Source organism: Canis lupus, chromosome 7 (genome assembly GCF_003254725.2).
Source record: "Canis lupus dingo isolate Sandy chromosome 7, ASM325472v2, whole genome shotgun sequence".
Lineage (NCBI taxonomy): Eukaryota > Metazoa > Chordata > Mammalia > Carnivora > Canidae > Canis > Canis lupus.
The window spans coordinates 23,989,235-24,012,103 of NC_064249.1; the positions used below are offsets into that span (position 1 = coordinate 23,989,235).

A 22,869-nucleotide genomic window follows, 5' to 3' on the forward strand; every position below is an offset into this window, starting at 1 on the left:
GTTTCAGATAACATGTAAAAGGGAGGTGAAGGGTGGTCTGTGCAGTCTCTTAAGAAGGGACACCATCTTGTCCTTCCATAAATCATCTAATCTGCCAGTATCAAATGAAGAAAATAAAACTTGACCAGCCATAGGTTTTGGTTTTACATTCTCAAAAAACAATGCTCCATTACCTGTTGGGGCCTTGGTGTCGGCCTTTTTGCTCTCCTGGGCCCCCTTCTTGGCCCACACCTGGACTGTGTACTCCACACCTGGCCTTAGGCCCGTCAGGACAGTACTGCTCTCCTCCTTCCCCACTGGAACCTCCTTCGTGTCCCCATCAGCAGATGTATAGCGCACCATGTACTTGTCAATGATTGCTTGCACTGGGTCCCAGGAGATGGTGGCTGTGTTCTCTGTCACCCGGTCAGTCACCAGGTTTGTTGGGCTGTCAATGTCTGAAAGCAAAGTTAAAGGGCACCAAACAAGCACCAAAGATTAGACTATGTTGCTTGGAAGGAGGCAATTTCCTGTTCTTCTGTTTTTCCCATCTCCTATGTCAGTTTTCAGTTGTTTCATGGACATACACCCTCCCTCCATGATTGAACTCTTAGATCCTCAAGGAGCCAGCACAGGAAGGTAGAGAACTAAGTCCAGAGTCAGAAAATCTATGGCTCTGCACATCTCAGCTGCTTCTGGTTGGGCCTCAGTCTCATCATGTATGAATCTGGGGTTTAGGTTGGACAGCCTTTAAAGTTCCTTTGAGTGCTAATGTTCCATATATACATCTAATTTCATAAATTACTAATTGGTCTCATGACCTTGGGTAAGTCACCTCACTTCTCTACATTTATAAAACAGGACCAATAGTTATTGTACATATCTCACTGTCATCTGAAAACCCAGACAAAAAAGTATAAAAAGAGACATTGAAAATATTGAATATTAGTGTCTGTAGAAAGAAGAGGCAGAGGAAGATGTTAGTGTATACCCCGGAGACTTGTTATACATCAAATGAGTTAATAATATGCCCTTTAAAAAAATAATAATAATATGCCCTTTATGACAATTTTTGGCACAGAGTAGGTGCCCAATGACCATAAGTTATTATTAATGATATAACTTTGTTGATATTTTATGAATGATGATTATGCTCCTCCATACTATGCACAGAGAAGGTGTTCAAAAATATAGTCACCAAGAAAATAATAGCATGTCTTTGTTCCAAATAGTTCATTGCAAAAGTCATTTCCCTAAAATCCTTGCTTCTAAGTCCTGTCACAGATGTGCAACAGTATGTTCAAGCAGGATTCTCTTATCTTGGTTTGAGTTATGACCCCCAAGAAAACTGGTATCTACATTCCAACCTGAGAGCCCACAGCCAAGGCAGGGTCAACAGTCTTGTGGCCCTTAGCTGACCAACCATCCCTTTCATAGGTTGGGGAGGCCAAAGAGATGGGACTTCAAGAGTGGATTTCTTTAGGCAGAGTTATACTGTGAACTTCATGGGTGGAAACCCGAACCTCGAGTAAGCAATTGCAATGGCATCCCTCACAGACCTGGTTATGCATACCCTGGAGCAAATGTTCTTGACCAGGAATGATTGGCAATGTCTCAAGACCAACTTTGTTGTCACAATTCAGTGTGGGATAGGGAGGCTCCTGGTGCTTAATGGGTAGAGGCCAGGAATGCTGTTAAACAGCCTACAGTGCACAAGACGGACTCTGGCAACAGAGAATTATCCAGCCAAAAATTCCAATAGTCCCAAGATTGAGAAACACTGCCCACAGCTTGGGAACCACTGTGGGCTGGTGTCTGACATGTGCCTAAAATATCTAAGAGGTGAGAAAATGGCCATTTGCTCTGATGCAGATCGGTGAGACGCTGCAGCACTGCAAAAGAACTGAACATCTGGTTGAAAGAACAAAGGGTGCATGCATGCTCCCTGTGGGCCAGATGTGGGCCAGGGAAAGAAGAGCCCACTTCGGATTGTTTTAGAAGCTGTCCAAGAGGCTCACCCAGAGGGATGAGGTGGGCCCAACCAGAAAGGCACTGGAGTGCACCCCACATGTGCAGACAGGACGAAAGGGAGCAAGTGACTAGCAGGAGAGATGCATCTGCAACAGGATCATTACAATGAAGGACTGGAGTGTAAGAAGGTCTCTGAAGAACATGCAGAAGTGCTCCATGAGGGGACACGTTAGCTTTAACACACAGCAGGCCCAACAGCAGGCCCAGGGCAGCTGTGACAGTTATGGTCAAGTAAGACCCCTTAGCTCTCCTCCTCTCCTCTCTCCAAGTTGTGCCAAACATAAATGGGTCAAAAAATCTCAGTTAGTATGCTGGAAGGAAGGGGTCTAAGCACCAGAAGGGAAAGCAAAGAGGAGCCGAACACACCCCTTTCAAATGGCGGGCACTTAGCCTGCCAAGGGCCTGAGCTAGTGGAGTGGAGAAGCTTGAACTTTAAATGAAGTATTGATAGAGATATTTTAATTACTAAAATGATACATATTGGGGATTAAAGTGATCAGATATTGCTTATTTTTAGCTAACAAAACACTCTCATTATTTCTGCCTAAACCATTCATCCAAAAGGGCAGAAACAAAAAACAAGCTCCACAGAAAGGGTTTAAACAGGGGAGGAGGGAAAGCAAAGTAGGTTTGGATTTACAGTTAGGCTCCCTCCCCCAGGGCAAGCCCTCCTGCTTTCAATCACATTTACTCCTCACCAGGTAAAGCAATCAGCATGTTAACAACACAGAAGATGCACATGCAGAGAACAAAGGAATGTGAGGAATAAGATCAGTTTTTAAAGACCTACGCTGGAGACAAGACGAGCTATGCATTCTAAGAGAAGCCATGAAATAGAAGTAAGGGGGACACAGTGGACTCTGCAAGGACACCAACCTGCATTTCCCTGAAACCTCTCATTCTGCCAAGGTCACAGAAGGAAAACCAACTGAAATGGACCATGAGTTCAGCAGCAACACAGTGGTGACGCATGCCCTCTTACCTGTTGGGGCCTTGGTGTCAGCCTTCTTACTCTCCCGGGCCCCCTTCTGAGCCCACACCTGGACCGTGTACTCCACACCTGGCCTCAGGCCCGTCAGGACGGTGCTTCTCTGCTCCTTCCCCACTGGAACCTCCCTGGTGTCCCCATCAGCAGACGTGTAGCGCACCATGTACTTGTCGATGACCGCTTGCACCGGGTCCCAGGAGATGGTGGCTGTGTCCTCTGTCACCCGGTCAGTCACCAGGTTTTTGGGGCTGTCAATTTCTTTTAAAAAATATTTGGAAAAGCCTAAGCTTTGAAGCCATGGGAGGGATGCCCACCACCCCATCACTGTCACTTTTATCTTCTAGAACTCTCTTAGCACAAGGCAATGGTATTCCCATCCAGAATCTGCTGGTGGCCAAGGGACAGGGTAACCCCCGGTCCCCAATTTCAAAAGACCACTCACTGTAAACTTAACATACTTTCTTGGCTTTCAGCTCCCTAAAATGTGGGAGGAATGACATCTTTGTTTAGCAACATTAGGCACATCAAATCAATCACTGAACATCTGCCACAACGTTCAGGGTACCCAATTTATCCTTTTATCAAGGGCTACTTCATGAGCAATCATTCTAAGAGGATTATCACAAGCACTTGAATGGTCAGAGCCTATAAACATCTTTGCTGAGTCCACTGAACACACGGCCACTGCACAACTTTACTTCTCCCTTCCAGTGGACTGAGTGGTATGGTGAGCCGCTCACCAGCATCAGGCAGTGACAGCTACCAGCTACCAGCTCACGGAGATCACTACTGGAACTCACTGTCTTTTTTGCTCTTTAGGACTTTCTTTGCAAGGTCTCTCATGTCAGGCCACATCTTTGGCTCTAGGCACACTCAGAATCCACACACTCAAAATTCAACTCTGATTGACCATCTTTTTCTGGTTACCTGTTGGGGCCTTGGTGTCAGCCTTCTTGCTCTCCCGGGCCCCCTTCTGGGCCCACACCTGGACCGTGTACTCTACACCTGGCCTCAGGCCCGTCAGGACAGTGCTTCTCTGCTCCTTCCCCACTGGAACCTCCCTTGTGTCCCCATCAGCAGACGTATAGCGCACCATGTACTTGTCGATGATGGCCTGCACTGGGTCCCAGGAGACGGTGGCTGTGTCCTCTGTCACCCGGTCAGTGGCCAGGTTTGTTGGGCTGTCAATTTCTTAAAGAGAGATGAAAGAATGTAGCATTTACCAACTCTCTAGTTCCTAAAAGGCCAGCATATACACAGACAAAATGATGATCTCAACAAATTTCAGAGTCTTTTATGCCAGTGATTGGGAGAACATAAGGGTTTAATTAAGCAAGTGGTCTGAAATTCCAAGAATGAGCTTATATCACTTAATGATATGTAGAGTTTTTAGACAAAGCCAAAATAGTCTCAGCTCTATAAACTTTACCCACAAGTAGGCTTTGGATTTTTTTAAAAAATGGTCTTCATATACAAATTTCTCCTTTGCCCTGGATTTATATAATACACTCTTTCAGTTCCTGACTCCTCATACCTGAAAGCAATTATACATCAACAAATCTCTGCATAGGCTCTAATATTTTCTTTGGGAAGAAAAATATCCTGGAAGTAGGAGCTGTCAGTTCTTTCCATATAAAACATTATGTCTGTGGCCAGAGAACCGGAAGACTTAAATTGATGGTATGTGAGGTCTGGGCGGATAAAAATAATCCTGCTTGCAGAATCTGTCTGGGTTTCTATGCAGTTGAAATTGGGTTGGAATCTGGGCTCCACCATTTCCTAGTTGCTAACTTGGGCAGACTATATAACTTAAGTCTCTGTCCCTTCACCTCCACAAAGAAGGAAAGAGCAGTACCCATCTCACAGGTTATGGCAAATCGCAAATGAGATTTTCACTTGGTAAATGCTTAAATATAAGCTCTTTGTTATTATGAGTGTCATTTGAGGCATGAAATACCCTTTTTTCCTTAAAATGTGAACCCCTCGAGTTGGAAATCCAAGTAGTGGTGGTGCACAATTAGCATGCCTTCATATTCCTGTTTCGAAAACCACCTCCTCAAATGGCTGAGCTTTCTGTGACAGCAACTGCATTTCCAACCTGTGCTCCATAGCTGGACATGCACAACCACGCCAGGTGGGTGGAGCGCACAGCCAAGGGAGACAACTTGCCTTGGAGAGCACAGAGTTCAGAAAACACTAGAGACAGAGGACATATATGGAGGACTTGCACTCTAGCATTCTCATCCTTCACTACTCCATTCTCATAAACCTGTCCACCATCAACACCACACAAGGTTATAAGATAATTGCATATTGAGATAAGACAGAAAACCAACCTGTCCTATTCTTATACCTTAACACTTTGCACATGCTTCTCCCACTGCTAATGAGCACCCACCCATCTGTCTAGACCCTGCTCAGGTGTCACCTCTTCCTACTGCCTGCCATGATCCACTCTCTCATTCCAGTCTCTGGTATGTACCCTTTTTTTTCTGATTCCTATAGTTCCACAGACATTTGTTAGCTCTAGAAACAACATAATTCACTGTACTTTATCTTTTTTACTTGTCTTCTCTACCCAGGTGGTTGTGAATGCCATGAGCATGAACTATGTCTTTCATCTTTGCAACCCCAAAGAGCCTAGCTCTGTACCTGATACTGTCAGCAACGCGGTATCAGGTACACATCCCAGTGGCTCCCAATAATCTGGGGCGCTAATTCATACCACCCCCATCCGAGAGTGGGGAAGATTCTTCTCTGTTCCAATTTCTACCATCTTAAAAAGACTGACTCACATGCTTTCTTTTCACAATACTCAAAATCCTAGTAAAGGGAAAGCCTTGTTTAATATAAACCAGGAGGCGGCAATCTACAGTCCCTGGGCCAAATCTGACCCACTGCCTTCTTATATAAAGTTTTAGTGAATACAGTCATACCAGTTAATCTACACACTTTCTGTGGCTGTTTTCACATTTCAATGGCAGAGCTAAATAGCTGGAACAGAGACTGTAGGGTCCCTAAAGCTGAAAATATGCACTATCTGGCCCCTCACAGAAAGTGCTGACCCTGCCTTTAAACATATCTAGATCTCACTATCCTTAATGGCAGCTTCTCCTTCCTCTGCAGGAGATAAGCCCCACTTGGACCCAGGAGGTTCCATGCCGTGAAATATGTCAAGGGCTGAATGCTGATTAACATTCACTATGGACTGAGTGTATTTTCCTCAAACTCCTATGTTGAAGCCCTAACTCCCAATTTGATGGTCTGTGGAGGTGATACCTTTGGGAGATAAGTTGACTGAGAAGAGGGCATGAGGGTAGGTCCACCATGATGGCATCAGTGCCTAGTAAGAAGAGACCCAAGTGTCCTCTCTCTACCATGTAAGGGTGTAGGAAGAAGGTGGCCACCTATAAGCCAGAAGCAGGCTCTCACCAGGAACCCAAACAGCCAGCACCCAGGTCATAGGGCTTTCCAGCCTCTAGAATTGTGAGAAATAAGTTTCTTTTGTTTAAGTCCCTCAGTCTATGGTATTCTATTATAGCAGCCTGAGCAGACTGAGACACACCATAAGAAATAATCACTACTATCACTCACATAGCACTTTGCTACATGTTGGGCACTTCCATGAATTAACTCAGGCAACCCTTACAATAACCCTATGAGGTAAATACTCATATGCCCTAAGTTACAGATAAAAATCTGAGGAGCATGGGCAGCCCGGGTGGCTCAGCGGTTTAGTGCCTGCCTTCAGCCCAGAGCATGATCCTGGAGACCTGGGATGGAGTCCCACATCAGGCTCCCTGCATGGAGCCTGCTTCTCCCTCTGCCTGTGTCTCTGCCTCTCTCTCTCTCTCTCTCTCTCTCTCTCTCTCTCTCTCTGTCTCTCATGAATAAATAGATAAAATCTTAAAAAAAAAAAATCTGAGGAACAGAGGCGAAGTGACATGCCCAAAGCCACTCAGCTAGTAAATGGTAGAACTGGGCTTCAAACATGAATGTTCAAGCTTCTGAAACCACATTCCTAACTAATTATTGGCTTCTGTGAGTGTCTCCATGCTGACTGTCCAGAACAGACCCCAGTCAATAAGTGAATCCTTTTCTATGATTTCCTGTCGAGTATCTGGAACCTCAAGTGGGCTCTGAGATTAGACGGCTCTGAATTCAGGGACAGGAGCAGAGGAGAGTGTAAGCAGAAAGGATGCTTGGGACATGCCCCCTGCCATCTCAGGACGGTGGCAAACACATGCTGAGTGGAACAGCTGGTGAAGTATGGGGACGGACCCTTATGGTTTCTGAAAGCTTCAAGGCAGAATGGGGACATTTGGTGACTGTTGACTCAGGATGCAAACCATTTCCATGGTCTGAAAGAGAGCTCCAGATTGTAAGCAAAGAGCCTGTACAGCCTCTGCAAAGGGAGATAAGCATTTAAATTCACTGTCAGCCAAATGCTTTGAGTTTTAACGTCCAAAAAATGAAAATTAGGAAGTGTTACTCTTCTCTGAGAGAAGAGGAGAATGGAATGAAATGGAATTCTAACCCAAATAAGTATGACCTTCTGTGTAAAATAAAAAGGCTGGTTTCTTTTGTTTGAAGTTAAAAAGGGAAAAATCGTAACTGTGAAATTTTAAATTGCTTTTGCAACCCCCTTCCCCATGCCTGCAAGCAAAGGAGCTGATGCTAGGTGGGCATCAGGCTCTGACTCACAAACCAGCTGTCTCCCTGCCATGAGAAAACCCAATGAGGTTCCCATTCCTCTCTTACCTGTGAGGGTGTCAGTGTTGGCCTTCTTGCTCTCCTGGTTGCCCCTCTCAGCCCACACGTAGACCCTGTATGCCTCTCCCGGCTTCAGGCCCGTCAGGACGGTGCTGCTCTGCTCCTTGGGTACCGCCATGTCCCTGGTATCCCCATCAGCGGAGGTATAGCGCACCACGTACTTATCTATGGTGGCCTGGACTGGGGCCCAGGAGACCACCGCTGTGTCTTCTGTCACACGATCAGTGACCACATTGGTTGGACTATCAATTTCTTCATAAAAACGTGAGAAAGAAAAATTAGAGAAAGACAGTTGTTTGGTCAAGATCACAGCTGCTTCAAGATCTAATTCACTTGAGTGACCTAGCTCCAAGGTCCACACAATGCAATAGGGTCTCTCTGTCCTCTGTGACAGGTAGACAATTGGCCTCTGCTTGAACCCTTGGCTGAGAAAGGGCTCTCTGAGGGATAAAACAGTCCCTTCCACTTTGAGACCACTGAGCACAATAGACAAGACCCCCTCAAATGTAACCACTTGAAGTGGAACTCCTTCAAGAGGCAGATGGAATACACCTAATGCTCTTCTGGGAGACCCTCCATCAGGTGCTCAAGAATAGTTACCACTCTCCTTCCCAATTCTCCTCCAATCAAAACATCTTCACCTCCCAATGTGTACACTTGTAAGCTATGAGCTTTTTTTTTAAGTTAGGAGCTTTTATATTGTTATACCATACTATGCCACACCACATCATATCATATTATACTTCCAAATTATAGTTTCTAGACCTGGCACATCTAAACTTGCTCCTTTTTTGCCTGATCAGAGAAAAATCTCAGTCCATTCATTCAACAATTTACTGAGCATCTATTGCATGCCAGGGAATATAATGGCACTCAGGAATCACCAATGAACAAAACATTCAGAAATCTCTGCCTATGCCAGGCTGATGCTCTAGAAGGACCAACCCAGAACAGCATGCCCTCCATGTCCTAGACACAATGCTCCTCAGTAACATATCCTCAGCCCACAGCCTCAGAAAATCCCTATGCTTTTTCACACATGTCCCTACTAACCCAGGGGTTCTCAACATTTGTCAACACTGGGCACCTACTAAGTACCACCCCCAGAGAGTCCAATTCAGAAGGTCTCAGATATGTGCTGGTATCTCTGCTGAAAAAACAAATACGCAAAACTCCATAGATGATTCTCCTGTACATCAAAAGGTTGAGAAACCCCACACTAAACCACATCTTTCCCACTTCTGCATATAAAATATATTTCCTGAATCCAGTGTTTATTCTTGTTATATTTTATCTTATGGACTTCATTCATAATTTAGTCATTCACTTAATATGCTGATTTTCCTTTCTAGTTTATCATTTACAAACCTAATAAGTAAGCCATCTGAATGCAGCAGCCATCAAGGACACTTACAAAGGTGCCTCACAGAACAAAGCTGACGCATGCCCCGAGAACCCTCCCTACATGCAGATCTTTATCTTTTTGTGTAAAGACATACAAAACAGCTTCTTACTCTCAGAAATTCAAGGAGTTTTGCTTCCTTCCCATCCTGCTCTAGTTCTCCTGGCCATCAATTCTCCAGCAGAGAAGTTAGAACTTTACATAGCTGCATTTTTTCACATCAACTAGAATTACCTTTCTTGAGCACAATGGCAGTGTCTTACTTGTATGCAAGGAAATGAAATATGTTCCATCACCAGAGATGGTGCATATTTTATTTAATAAATCAACTGTCGTTGGCTGAGCATATGCTAACTGGAAGGTGCTTTTTACACATTATTTTATCAAACCTCATAGTAATAATTCAAGGCATTTATCAGATTCCCTGTGAACAATTTTAGAAAATTAATAATAGTTATCATTTTTAGAGCACTAATTATATATCTGGTTCAGAGAGGTTAGATAACTCAGCCAGTCACTCAGCTAGTAAATGATAGTCATTTACACATCCTACAAACATTCCCTGAGTGCCTAGTTGGAGATAGGAACTCAGTTTAACTCAGTTATCAATTAAAGTGTGCTCACCCACCCCCCAAAAAAGATACGTCAAAATGCTAACCCTCAGTATCTCAGATCGTGACCTTATTTGGAAATAGGGTCTTTCTAGAGATGATCAGGTTAAAATGAGGTGATTAGAGTGAGCCTAATTCAATATGCTTGGTGTCCTGATGGAAGGGGGAATCTGGACACAGAGCCAGACACACACACACGATGATAGGAAGACACATAGGGAGTAGCGAGCCATGTGGCTGGAATGCTACATCGATAGAGCAAAGATCATCAAGGATGGCCAACAAACAATAGAAGCTAGAGGAGGTGAAGAATGATTTCTCCCTAAAATTGTCAAAGAGAGCACAGCTCTGCAGACACCTTGATTTCAGACCTCCAGCCTCCACAACTGGGAGACAATACATTTTACTCTTTTAAAACACCCAGTTTTTGGTTCTTTGCTAAGCAGCCCTAGGATACTAATATAGTTGACCCCTGAACACTGCAGAAATGAGGCTCCTTGACTCTTCTGCTCAGCTGAAAAGCCACGTGTAACTTCTGACTTGCTAAAAACTTGGACTCATAAACTACTGTTGACCAGAAGCCTCACCAGTAGCCTCACACATTTGAGTGACAGATATCATGTATGTTATATGCATCATATACTGTATTCTAACAATAATGCCTCTTTTTTCTTAGTTTTTTTTCCAGGATTTCTAGGCTATGTGGTTTGTGAGTTTTTCCCAATTATCACGAATCTCAAAAAATTTTTTCCAATATATTTATTGGAAACAATCTACAGGGCACCTGGATGGCTCAGTGGCTGAATGTCTACATTTGGCTCAGGTCATGATCCCAGAGTCCTGGGATTGAGTTCTACATCAGGCTCCCTGCAGGGAGCCTGCTTCTTTCTCTGTTATGTCTCTCCATCTCTGTGTCTCTCATGAATAAATAAATAATTTTTTTTAAAAAAATAAAGGAAAGAAAACAATCTGCATATGAGTGGACCAGTGCAGTTCTAATCCATGTTGCTTAAGGGTCAACTGCAGAAGCAATGAACAGAATAAAGACACTACTATGGAACTTATATTTTCCTGAAGGAGAAGATGATAGCAAGCCCAAAAAGGCAAGACAGAGGATTAGAAAATGCTGAACAAAAGATATCTATGAGCTTAAACAGGGAGGTGATGAAAGAGCTGTCTTTCTGGGAAGGCAACATTCAGACAGAGACTGAAATGAAATGAGGCAGTGGGCCATATACAGTCCAGAAATCTCATTCTAGGCAGAAGGAACAGCAAGTGCAAAGGCTCTGCTCCACATATTCAGGGAGCAGCAAAAGGCCAAAGTGTCTGGACAGTTAGCGAGGGGGCTTGAGCGGCTAGAGGTGAGGCCAGGGAGGTAACAGAACAGTGGACTCTGGACAGCCTCCAACTGTGGCTTTTACACTGAATGAAGTAAGAAGCTTCTGGGCGGTTGGCACAGAAGAATGGCATGATCTGATCTGCTTTATCAAAGAATCCCTCTGGCTGCCAGAGAGAATACAGGCTGTAGTAAGTGGAGAGAAGAAGTCCCCTGGGAAGCCACCTCAACAGCATGAGAAGACAGGGATGTGGACCAGTGTGGCAGAGATGGAAGTCATGAGAAAGACTGAAATTGGGGAAATTTCAAATGTAAACTTATCAGAGGGATCCCTGGGGGGCGCAGCGGTTTGGCGCCTGTCTTTGGCCCAGGGCGCGATCCTGGAGACCCGGGATCGAATCCCACGTTGGGCTCCCTGCATGGAGCCTGCTTCTCCCTCTGCCTGTGTCTCTGCCTCTCTCTCTCTCTCTCTCTCTGTGACTATCATGAATAAATAAATAAAATCTTTAAAAAAAATTAAAAATAAATAAATAAACTTATCAGAATCTGCTGATAGAATTGATGTGGGATACAAATCCATCCTTCCATCCGTCCATGTTGGTTGAGGTCCTGAGCAATCTGCAGAATGGGGTGACCATTTACAGAGATGGAGAGATCTGAGGGAGGGCAGAGTTTGCAGTAGAAGGGGGGTGAGGTAGGGCCAAGAATTTGCACCTGGACACTAAGTGCTAGAGCCAAGATGTGAACCATTCCTATCCGTCAAAGACTGCATCTCCACTTTGTATGTCCTGAGCAGCACTATCACCAACCTTTTCTTATGGAAATAAGAACAATAAATAAATAAAAATCAAGAGTGACCTGAAAGGTACCTGCAATCTGAGTCTGGCAGCAGCAGGGGATTGGAGCTCAAAGTGACAACTGGAACAAGGAAACAGTCTTATATCATTGCTTTTGGGAGATGGGGCAAGGAAAACCTCATAGTAGAGCAGGCAGTGACCATGTCCCAGGCCTCTGGAGGCTCCAGCAGGCTCAGGGGACAGTGTACACAAGAGGGAGAACTCGCTCCCCACCCAATTCCCCTTTCTGCACAAAGCATGGTTCTGCATATGACAGGAGGGAATGAAGAGAGCCTCTGAAGGTCCAAAGGTAACATGTCAATCTGGGAAACCAGGGTGGTCTTGGGAATGGGGACATTTAGAATGGGAAGTGACAATGGGGGGAAAAGAGGTCAGGAACAGTCCTGCCTCTCAAAGTCCTTGGTCCTCATCATCTCCAAAGTGACCCATATCTATACAACCCATGGTCCCAGCAGTGCCCCCCACCACCCCTGCCTGGCCCAGATCAGTGCTTGGCACCATAGCTGCAGGACTCACAGTACAGGCCTATGCCTTGTGGGGTCAGGAATGTCTGTGTGTGGAGCCCTCTCAAGATCCACCATGCCCACGTGAGTGTAACCAGCCTTGACACATCTTGTTCCCTCAACAGCCTCAGAGCACTCAAGGAATGGAGAAAAGCTGGGGAAGGCATCTCGGCTATGAAGAATAAGAAGGTAGGAAGGAAAAATAGGATCCTCCCATGCCAGGGTTCTGGAGACCTAGCCCAGAGAGGAGATGTGACTTTTCCAAGGTCATAAAGCCAGTCAGAGGCCTGGCCAGCTTGATACTCAGGACTCTGCCCTTGCTCTCAATCCCTAACAGCAACACCCTGAGCCAGAAGGAGGGTCTTCAGGGAGCTGCTCCTTTCTGTGATAAATCTAAGGATGGGAACCAGATGCCAAGTCACAGAAGCAGGAGGACAGCCTCAGTGATGGGACCCCGATGATGGGCCACATGGCTGGAAGAAGCCAGCTTAGCAAGACCAAAGCCTCCCTGTCTGCCAAGAAGGGATGTGGAGATCATAAACAGTTTTTCCATGGAACAAAGCCTTCCAGGAGCTGCAGATGCTGACTGAATCATAGATGAGTCACAATGGGAGCCGCAGAGAGGAGACAGGCTCTCCTTCTGAGGCCCCAACTTCTTTCCCACCTGCTGGACACCAAAAGCCCTGGTAGGACCTTTCTTAGGGCCATTCAAGGTAAGAGAGATTTAAGACAAGACTTGGGAGGTAGACTTTTGAGTTGCATGTGTTAGACCAAAGGGCATCCCTACCTCCAAAGATCTGATTTGCCAAAATGAGTGTGCGGAAGAAGCTAATTAAGAGCTCTGGGCACATCAGGAAAGTTTATTCTTTATGATGAGATTCACCACTAGGCTGGGTAGGGCATGGCTGTCTGAGGTCCGAAGCCTGAGCTAGAACACCAGCCTCACATGTCCCTGCTACAGTCCATGGCAACAGGCATTGGGAATAGCTTTCTCCATTCATAGTGGCTACTTCTGAACCACCCAGTTGGTTTAGTGGAAAATGGCACAGCCAGGATCTAAAATCTACCAGGATATGGACTTGGGGGCAAAGATGGGGGATAGCGCCTTATGCCCCTAGTTTGAAAGTGAGTTCCTGGTAGATAAGGCCTTCTTTGGACTCCGGTAGCCATGTGTCCCATCATCTCACTGCTTTAGGCCTCCCCTACTGCTTTCAGTGTGGTAATAAAACTATTCCAAAGGCATTATTTATAGATAATGCACTTAGAGATCAACCTCTCTCTACCTGTTCTCCTCCAGCTTTGCTTCTGGAAAGGTTGTGATTTGACCTCAAGCAAACCCACATTCAAAAGCCATCCACTAGTTCACCCTGACTCTCCTAAACTCTGTGGGCTTCCATTTTCTCACCTGTAAAATGGGAATAATAATGCTTATGATGCTGTTATAAGGACCAAAGATAATATTTATGAAGTCCCACAGTACCTAGAATATAGGGGATACTCAAATGATGAAGATCATAATTATTTTTCAGCCACTGGCTGTATGTGGGTGGTTTTGTGTGAGGCAGGAGCACTGAATGTTGGCAGGAGTTCATCTTGAAACATGAAGGAGTGTAAGAAGGAAAGTTTTAGGGGCTGGGCCATTACAAATGCAGCAGTGTGTGTGGAAAGCAGTAAAAGGTGAAAAAGATCCTAAGAGAGGCCGAATTGCTATTTCACAGCATTGTCAAAAGGAAAAATTCTAAGAAAATTGTTAATACGTGAATATGCTAGGCTGTGTGTTCTGCTGTTCAGAGGAGCTTGTGAAATTACGACAAAACAAGCAGTCCTTTGTTCTGGACTCACCACAGAAAAGCATGAATCACAGGAGTTATTAAAAGACTTATAATAATGTAAAAAAAGGGGGGGGGGACTTTTAACTCATTTAGTCCAACCTTTCCTTTGACAGATGGAGAAACTGAGGACAAAGTGGTAGCATCACCTCTTATTTAGTGGTCTGCCCTTCTTGTCATTGGAGGTGAGGTGGCTGTAAGGGCTCAGCGGCCAAGTCCAGGGACATTCCCCCTGAAGACACTGGTCTGGCTGGTGCTGGCTCCTCTGAAGTTGACCTGCTTCTAAAGCTTTGCCTTTCTGGAAGATGCTTCAATGCACTTAGAGTGTCTTAACAGGGTGAGGATTTTCAATTGACCCCTTCCCTTTCATGGATTAGTTCCACTGAGTGACTTGTTAAATGGAAAATACCTGAACTGTGTCATTTCCTCCCTGCACGTGGTTATGCTATTCTTATACGTTTCAGTGTCTTTTTCCATCTCAGGCAATGCAAAATATTTGGAGAAAAGAGAGAATCTTTCCCCCGCCCCCACCCCTTAAATTAATGAACAGTCTAGCCAGGTTTAAGAGTGTTTCCTGACCTCAGAAGTGATTGTGTCTTTTTTTTATGTTTGTAGGACACATGACACAAATTTATTTGCTTTCCAATAAAATATCCCATCCTGCTTTTAGATGATAATTGACAATAAAACCGCTTCTTGAGTGCTCACATTCTAGTCGGGATAACATACTCGAAAGGTTAACTAGCAATTCAAGGCCACGTGTGATTAAATGCTCTAAAAATCCCAAGACAAAAATGGTTGCTATTTAATGTGGTCCCACAAGGCCTCGGCAGAGAGGCTAAGGTTGGAGCTGAGCCTGGAAGGATGAGTGATCTTATTGCTATGAGCCCCCAAAGGGCAAGGACCAGGACTTTTCATCTTTGGAAGAATCTAAAGGGACCATGTCTCTAGTGCTCAGACAGTGCTCTGCAATTACTTTTTGTTGAATTAATTGATAGCTCGAATTAATTGAATTCCTGATTGAATTAATGGATAGCTAGAGATAACCATGGAGGCTTTCCTAGGCTGGAGTCACAACATGAAAAAACCCATAATGGAGAGATAAGGAGATAAGCCTTCAGTGTTGAGAAACCCGAAGAACAGGGGCGCCTGGGTGGCCCAGTCAGTTGAGCATCCGACTCTTGATCCCAGCTCAGGTCTTGATCTCAGGGTCATGAGTTCAAGTACCATGTTTGGCTCCATGCTGGGGATGGAGCCTACTTTAAAAAAAAAAAAAAAGGAAAGGAAAAAGAAGAAACCCCAAGAACAGGACAGCAGCAGGAAGGCTTCCCTTTGGGAAGTAGTAGTGAAGTGAACCACAGCCCGGGAGGCCAGCTCCACTGAGGCCAAGGTAACAGGAGTTCTGCATTATCCTAAAGCAATGAGGAGTCCCAGAAAATTTTTATGTAGGAAGTAAACAGTATGAGAATTAACCAGAAACAATGGGTAAAAAGGCAAAGTGGGAGACACTTTAGTTTTAGGTCCACTGAAGGAGATATCCTAGGTGCAAATCCCAACTCTGTCATTTCTTGCCTGGGCAATCCAGAGTTTAACCTCTCACTGGTTTGTTTGTTGGTTGTTTTTTTTTTTTTTTTTTAATGTGACTTAGAAATAATAGTAGGACCTACCACATAGTTACAGTGAGAGCTAAATGAGATAATTTATGTGAAGTACTCAGTATAATGCCTGACACCTAGGAGGCTCTCAATTAATTCACAGCTAACAAGAAAGCCCTCACCATCTTCCACCCCACTGAAAGTTTTCACCAGTCCACCACTTGGGCAGGCTGCACAGTCTGTATCGTCTCGTTCCTAAATGAAGTTGTATCTTATCCTTCCCAACTGTCTGACTCTAACTTTCACACTACAGATATGCGATCTGTCAGGCAACCGAAATAGCAGATTCAATTCTTGCACCCATCTCACCACCCTGGCCAGCTCCTGCCAGGACCAAATTGAAAAGAACTAAAATGCTTTTTAAGGAAGTCTCCAAATCCAAAGATCCCTTCTTGGCTAGCATCAAGGATTAGCCTTCCCCCAGTGGCATTATCATCTAGCTCACCAGTTCCCAACTGGGGCTGGCAGGAGCCCAGCCACTGCAGGAGACACACCATTCCATACAGATTTGAACACTGGCTCAAAACTCAAAGTTATACATGGACTCTCTTGTATATATGACTACAGGGATTTTGGATTCTTTTCTGATTCATAACTTGCAAATCTATCGTCAAATGTTACTGATTTACAACATTTGTCATTATGTGTTTTTTCAATCCACAGATGTTAAATATACCACTGCTCCCATGTGAGAGCCTTTAAAAATCTTTTGACATTTTCCAGCAGAGTGCCTGAGTGCAATCATCAGGAAAAAACACAAGAATGATGAGAAAAAAATTATAAATCACCCATTGCAGGTAATACGGAGTTATGTGCCTAGGTCCAAGATAATGAATCAAAATAATCCAGTGATTATTAAATTATTATTTAAAAAAATAAACCAGTGATAAAGGCTAATAAGATAAGCAGAAAAGTATCAGAAATGGCCTTTCCTCTTGACTCTAAGATCCTGGAGGAGATTTTCAATGGTGAGAAACACTTCCAAAAGGAAAAGTTTACTTCCCCTCCTCTGCTCCACAAAATAGATGTCAGGACACACAGAGAGAATCTCGCTGCACACAAATCCCAGAGATCTTATCCAGAGAGGAGTCAGCCAAGAAAAATAACTGAAAGCAAACTCAAGAAATGTTCATGGTGCCTCTAAAATAGCTCCTACCTGTCCTGCCATTCAGGAGAATCGGCTTGCCCTCCAGTTCTCCTTTCATGGGCACCACGGTGATCCTATACTCTGTCCCAGGCTGCAGACCTGCAAACAAACAGCCAAGGTCAGTGAGCGTGGGCTCCAGACCCTCTCCCCCAACCCTGCTCTCCCCCAGGATTTCCCTTGTGAGGGGAGGTGAGGGGCTATGCTTCTCACCTGAAGATTAATCTAAGGCAGAGAAAGAGTGGCAGGACCAGTGGGACACCAGGCATCGTGGAGGGGCTTATGGGGATGGGAGTGGGGGGCCAGAGTGGATGAGGTCAAGTTAATGGAGCTCCTTTCTTGGGCCACCAAACACTGATTTCCCAATTTTACTTACAGCCCAAATGGTTTTATGCCAATGATCCTTCCTTTCCCCCCACCACAAGTTTCCTTCTGTCTCATTGTAATAATTAGCCTAACTGTATTCCATTATTTTCTTCTTTGCTTTGCCTTTTTTGTTTTTGTTTGTTATTTCTCTGTGGCAGCGGTTTGAAGGACTGTCCTTTGTGATGCAGATATCCAGCCTGCGGCAAAGGACAAGCCAAGAGCAGCATGTGGCAGGCACATACACTGCTCCCCACTCTGCAAACACTGGGAATCCAAGATGCCCTTTCAAGATGGAACTCACAGAGTGGACCGCAGAATGAGGCCCCAGAGGAGGACATCACCATGGAACCAATAAGCCTCAGGGTCCCCTCCCCTGCATGGGCCACTTCCAAGGGTATTCACTTGGGTATTCATGATTGTGTATTATTTCCCTTAAAGGAAGCTAAATTCTATAGCTTCAGGAGTCACAAAATGTGATCCCAACCACACACACACACACACACACACACACACACACACTTCTTCCAAAAGGCATGTCTGTGCCAGCATACCCACCCTGAGACACAGACAGGGTTTTCCAAGAGCACACTGGGCTTATAATCGGTTCCCCGGGCGCTCTGAGATTCCAGAGTCAGCTCTGGGATGCTAGAGCACAGTCTGAAGGCCCACAGAATGGGCTCTTATCCAGGACTTTCAGGGTCAGAGTTCAAGTGATTCCTTAGGGTCCCAGGACTTTCTGTGTACACTGTCCCCACCTCAGCATCCACAGCAAACATCTCACATCCCCAGTGTTGGCTCTTACCAGTGATGTCATATCGGCTTTTGGGGTCACTGCTCTTGGGCACGGTGACCTCGGCCACCTCCTGTCCTGTTAGGGGGCCATACTGCAGCTTGTAGTAGTCTACCTCAGTCGGGGGGTTCTCCCATTCCACATCCAGAGAGTTCTCAGTCTCATCTGTCACCCATGCGGTGCCAAGCACAGCAAGATCTAGGGCAGGGGCCAGAGAAAGCAAAAGAAAGCAGTGAAGGGCAGAGGTCCAGCAGGTCTGTAACAGGCCACTGGCTACCGGTCAGCGCCCTCTCATGACACATGACACACTGAGAACATGCTTCAGCCCAGGACACCATCCTTGACAGGTGTCTTAAAACTCCATAGTAGCAAAAAAAACCTGTTGGCTCTCATATTACCCACAGAGGACAGACTATCTTCTGCGAAAGCCTCCTCTCTCCCATTCCATCCCATCCCATCGGATGCCATGCTGCCCTCCCTGTCCAAGCTGCCATGGGCCACGCCCTGGACCATACCTCTCCAGCCAATCCTCCAAACTGCCAGGCTCAGGGGTCAGGCTGCTCCGAATGAAATACACCCTTTAGCTGCAGAATGCTGCCCTCAAAGACTCAACCCCAGTATGAGAAGCACAGCTTCTCCCACGTAAAGTATGGGAAACGCATCTGAAATTTTCTGGAGTATGATACTGATAACAGGGACGCCTGGCTGGCTCAGTGGTTGAGCATCTGCCTTTGGTTTAGGGTGTGATCCCAGGGTTCCAGGATCGAGTCCCGCATCGAGTTCCTAGCAGGGAGCCTGCTTCTCCCTCTACCTAGGTCTCTGCCTCTCCGTGTGTCTCTCATGAACAAATAGATAATACAATAATACAACCAGTCTCTTCCTTTGTCTCCCAAATTACAGCTCCTTCCTCACTGCTCAAACTCTCCTGTGAGGACTAACCATAGGCAAAACTATAAAATAGGTGAATTTTTTTTTTTTTTAAATAGGTGAATTTTAACTTGGTCCTTCTGAGTATCTTTCCTGCACCTCCAACCACAGTTTAGACCTGGTGATCTCAGCCTGCAGAGGAGAGTTACTGTACCCATTTATTCATAGTCAAATATTATTAATGGCTAAATGATGTGGCTCCAAAAGAAGCAGTTTTCGGTGGCGGCTGAGGAAGGGGCACTGAGTCTTTGAGAGCACGGTGTGTTCAATGGCCGTATCACCAGGTGGATGTCATCTGATCTGAATTTTGGAACAGGGAAGATCAGCCCCTAGGTTCCCAGCCTTGCCCCTTCCTTGGTCACCTGCCCACCTTCACCACCTTGATGATGTTCCCTAATTATTCCCTAGGCTGACTGACCACTTGTCAAGGGCATGGGACAGAGAATCCATGCCTCAGGCAGGGGGTGAATTCTGTGCTCCAAGGCCCCTCAGTTCAGAATGTTTCTGACTCACTCTGTTATGAAAAAAGAACCTCACAGAGCCTTTTCTCTGAAGAATCTGCCCCTCCGCCGTGCCCCCACACCTACTGGCTTCCATCTGCAAGCCTCCAGGTCCTCCCTTCAAAGATGGGAATTCCTTGAGGGAACAGGTCAAGAGGTGACCTGTCCTAGACAGCTCACAAATGAAAAAGCAGAGACTTAATGAAAATATTCAAGATTATTATGGGGATAAGGATCTCTCGGAGGGAGGATCCCCTGAGGAACAAGTAGAATGGGTTTAACATGAATCAGATGAGACAGAAAGACAAGCGCTCAGTTGCAAGCTTTTACAAGTCCCTAGAGCAGAAGCCCAGAGGGGTTACTAAGACTTTCAGAACAGATGTCTCTCCTCTTCGTTGGGAGGCATTGGGCACTGGCCTGTCTGAAGAGAGAGGCAGGCACAGACAAAGAGGGGAGAAAGAGAAAAGCACCCCGATGGTGGAGAGCCGGCCTGGGTCAGCTTGGGTGCGCTCCCATTGAACATAAACGATTTCACAGAATATCAACATCTGACAAGCCCCTGTGTCGCCACGATAGCTCAAGACAAAACAGGGCCATTCTGTAATCGTGTCTGAATACAGGTAAAAACATGAACACTGTCCAAACCACAAAAACAACTAAATATTCTCTCTCTTGACCAATAGGAGTAACTACTCCTTCTTTACTGATGCTGGTTTTAGCCTCCCTCTAGTCTGCTCTTTCTAGATAAGGTTCACTAAGTTACAGTCATAGAGTTGACTCCCCTTCCTGATAACATGCATGCCAAAGCAAAGCCTACGGGCTACCTTCCCCTAAATCACCTAACCCGAACCCCAGTTCTACCCCAGTCCTTTGTAATGCTCTTACTGGGACACCCATGATGTGTTGTCCTACACTCCAACAGTCAATAAACCTAACCCACCTAACTCGAGGGGTATCCTGGGCAGTCTATGGCTGGAGGGGATTGAGAGAGGCAATCACAAATTGTACTGCCAGGATGAGGGGGCCCTCATGGTCCTTTCCAACATGGAGTCATCCCCATCCCCACCACCAAACAGGATAGGCAGCCTGATGTTTCTGCAGAGACAGCTATGTGCCCAAAAGCCCATCCATCTGGGTCTCCCTGGATCTCTCCTCAAGAGTTTAGTGAAGAGTTGAGGCAACTGATTTTTATTAGCATCTAGAACAGTGCCTGGTACACAGTAGATGTGCAGTAAAATGAGTGAATGCATGGATCCAAAGCAATCAAATAACTAGGTTTCTCCAAGCTCTTGAAGATCTAAGCTGCTTTAAGAACTTTCTCACGAGAGGGATGCCTGGGTGGCTCAGCAGCTGGGCACCTGCCCTTGGCTCAGGGCATGATCCTCGAGTCCCTGAATCGAGTTCATATCAGAGTCCCTGCATGGAGCCTGCTTCTCCCTCTGCCTGTGTCTCTGCCTCTCTCTTTGTGTCTTTCATGAATAAATAAATAAAATCTTAAAAAAAAAAAAAGAACTTTCATGAGAAAATAAGAATTTCTAAACAGTAAGCAGTGAGGCTTGTCTTTCCAAAACCTTTTGGTAACATTTGGTGGTACACCAGAGACTCTGTCCCTCCAGATCCATCCCCTGTCCTGCTGTGTGTCCCAGATTATGACCTCTATGAATTGTGTTAGTCAGATCCCCTTGCCCTCTGGCTTCTTGTTACATTCAGCCAGTGAGTTACCAGAAGCTCAGAGGGCAGTATAGAAAGTCAGGCAACTGATCTCCTTCCCTCCCTCCCAGTGAGGTCATGGTGGAATGCCTACATCTGTACCAAAAGTACCTCCTCAGGCAGCCCTCTCCTACAGCTGTTTTTGGGTCTGAGACCCAATTTCCATCCCTGCCCCTTCAGAATGGGGTGGGTCCCCACTGATGCTAGTCCTAGAGCATTGTACCAGCCAAATCCTACCCATTCATGCCTCTTCACTAAACCATCTTCAATTACGCTGTTCACTCTTTCCTGCAGAGATGTGTCTGATACAGGTGGCAAATCTTCACCCACCCCAACTCAAACCTGCTGAGTGGCCTCAAAGGCTCAGAGGGCCTGGGTGTGTGTGGCTGCAGGGCAATCAGGCCTTACTGATCTCGGGGGTAGAAAATACCCCTTGAGCCCCAATCCAGTAGGCTCTATCACTGACTTGGAGGAGCTGAGAGAAGGGAGCAAGGACTGAGTTTTTTCTCCAGAAACTAGGATTGCAGTGGCTATGTTTTTCAACTCCAAATTAGGACAATGCTCCGGAGGAGCAGAAGGGTATTTGTGGGGACAACGTAAGAAAATATTTAAAATGGGGCCTTTCCTGGGAAACCCCAGGCATCCTGCCGCTTCCTCACTCCCTCACCTGTGGTGGCAAGCAGATGCTGTGGGCTGCTGGAAACTTCTTTCTTGACGTTGCGCAGGGTAACTATGTACTTGGTTCCAGGCTGCAAACCAAGGATCTCATAGCTGTGCTGCTCCTTGGGCACCTGGATCTGCTTCCCAGAGAGCTCCTGCCCCAGAGGGTAGTAGCTGAGGAGGTAGTGGTCCACCTCGCTGGAGGGCTCCCAGCTCACCAGCAGGGAATTCTCGGTGCTCTTGAGCAGCTGCAAGCCCTGGGGAGCCACCACTGGATGCGGAACAGGAAGAGGTGTGAAGAGGGTGGGGAAACAGGGACAAAGATGCATCACCAACGTGGAGTCACCGACTATATAGTATTGTGCCAGCCAAATCCTGCCCCTTCATTCATCCACCCACCTGCGGTGGCAGGTGTAGGGCACACAGCGCCTGTGTAGGGCCCGGCTCTGGACAGCTACCCCCGCCCCGCCCTCCGCGGGCAGTTACAGGGCTGGGTGTTAGCACCGACTCAGACATCCCCAGACACACGCACAGATGCACGCAAGGCTGCATCAGATCGCAGACGGCCACTGGTCCTCAAACCTGCAGCGTCAGTATCATCTAGGACTCGTTGCTACGGCAACTCCTCGGGCCCCACCCCGACGCCCTGCCTCCCACACGGAGGGGGGGACCAGCCATCTGTGCTTCCCGAGCCCTGCAGGGCTTCCGACGACGCGGGCGGGGGGGGGGGGGGCGCGGGGGGTGGAGGCCGGGTCCTCGCGCAGGAGCCCGCGTGTCCACGGCTAAAGGTGCGGGCGCGGGGGCCGGG

The 22,869-nt window shown here is 46.2% G+C and overlaps 1 protein-coding gene and 1 long non-coding RNA gene across 45 annotated transcripts in view; one reads left to right on the forward strand and one right to left on the reverse strand.

Annotated features, from left to right (window-relative positions):
• The window catches only part of TNN (tenascin N), a 62,640-nt gene that overhangs the window by 29,307 nt on the left and 10,464 nt on the right, over positions 1-22,869 (reverse strand). For 21 of the 44 annotated variants that reach the window (XM_049112246.1, XM_049112260.1, XM_049112238.1 and 18 more), the window contains exons 4-10: positions 22,069-22,332; positions 18,277-18,462; positions 17,121-17,210; positions 7,760-8,023; positions 3,926-4,189; positions 2,993-3,256; positions 174-437 (exon numbers count right to left, since the gene is read on the reverse strand). In XM_049112246.1, the coding sequence (XP_048968203.1) occupies positions 174-437; positions 2,993-3,256; positions 3,926-4,189; positions 7,760-8,023; positions 17,121-17,210; positions 18,277-18,462; positions 22,069-22,332 (1,596 nt within the window). The remainder of the gene's footprint in view (positions 1-173; positions 438-2,992; positions 3,257-3,925; positions 4,190-7,759; positions 8,024-17,120; positions 17,211-18,276; positions 18,463-22,068; positions 22,333-22,869) is intronic. The other 23 variants (XM_049112253.1, XM_049112243.1, XM_049112255.1 and 20 more) reach the window with 11 other exon arrangements.
• On the forward strand, positions 13,073-19,278 carry LOC112648579 (uncharacterized). The gene is made up of 5 exons (XR_003129145.3): positions 13,073-13,193; positions 14,426-14,646; positions 16,628-16,761; positions 17,137-17,229; positions 17,633-19,278. It is a non-coding gene; the product is annotated as an uncharacterized LOC112648579 (long non-coding RNA).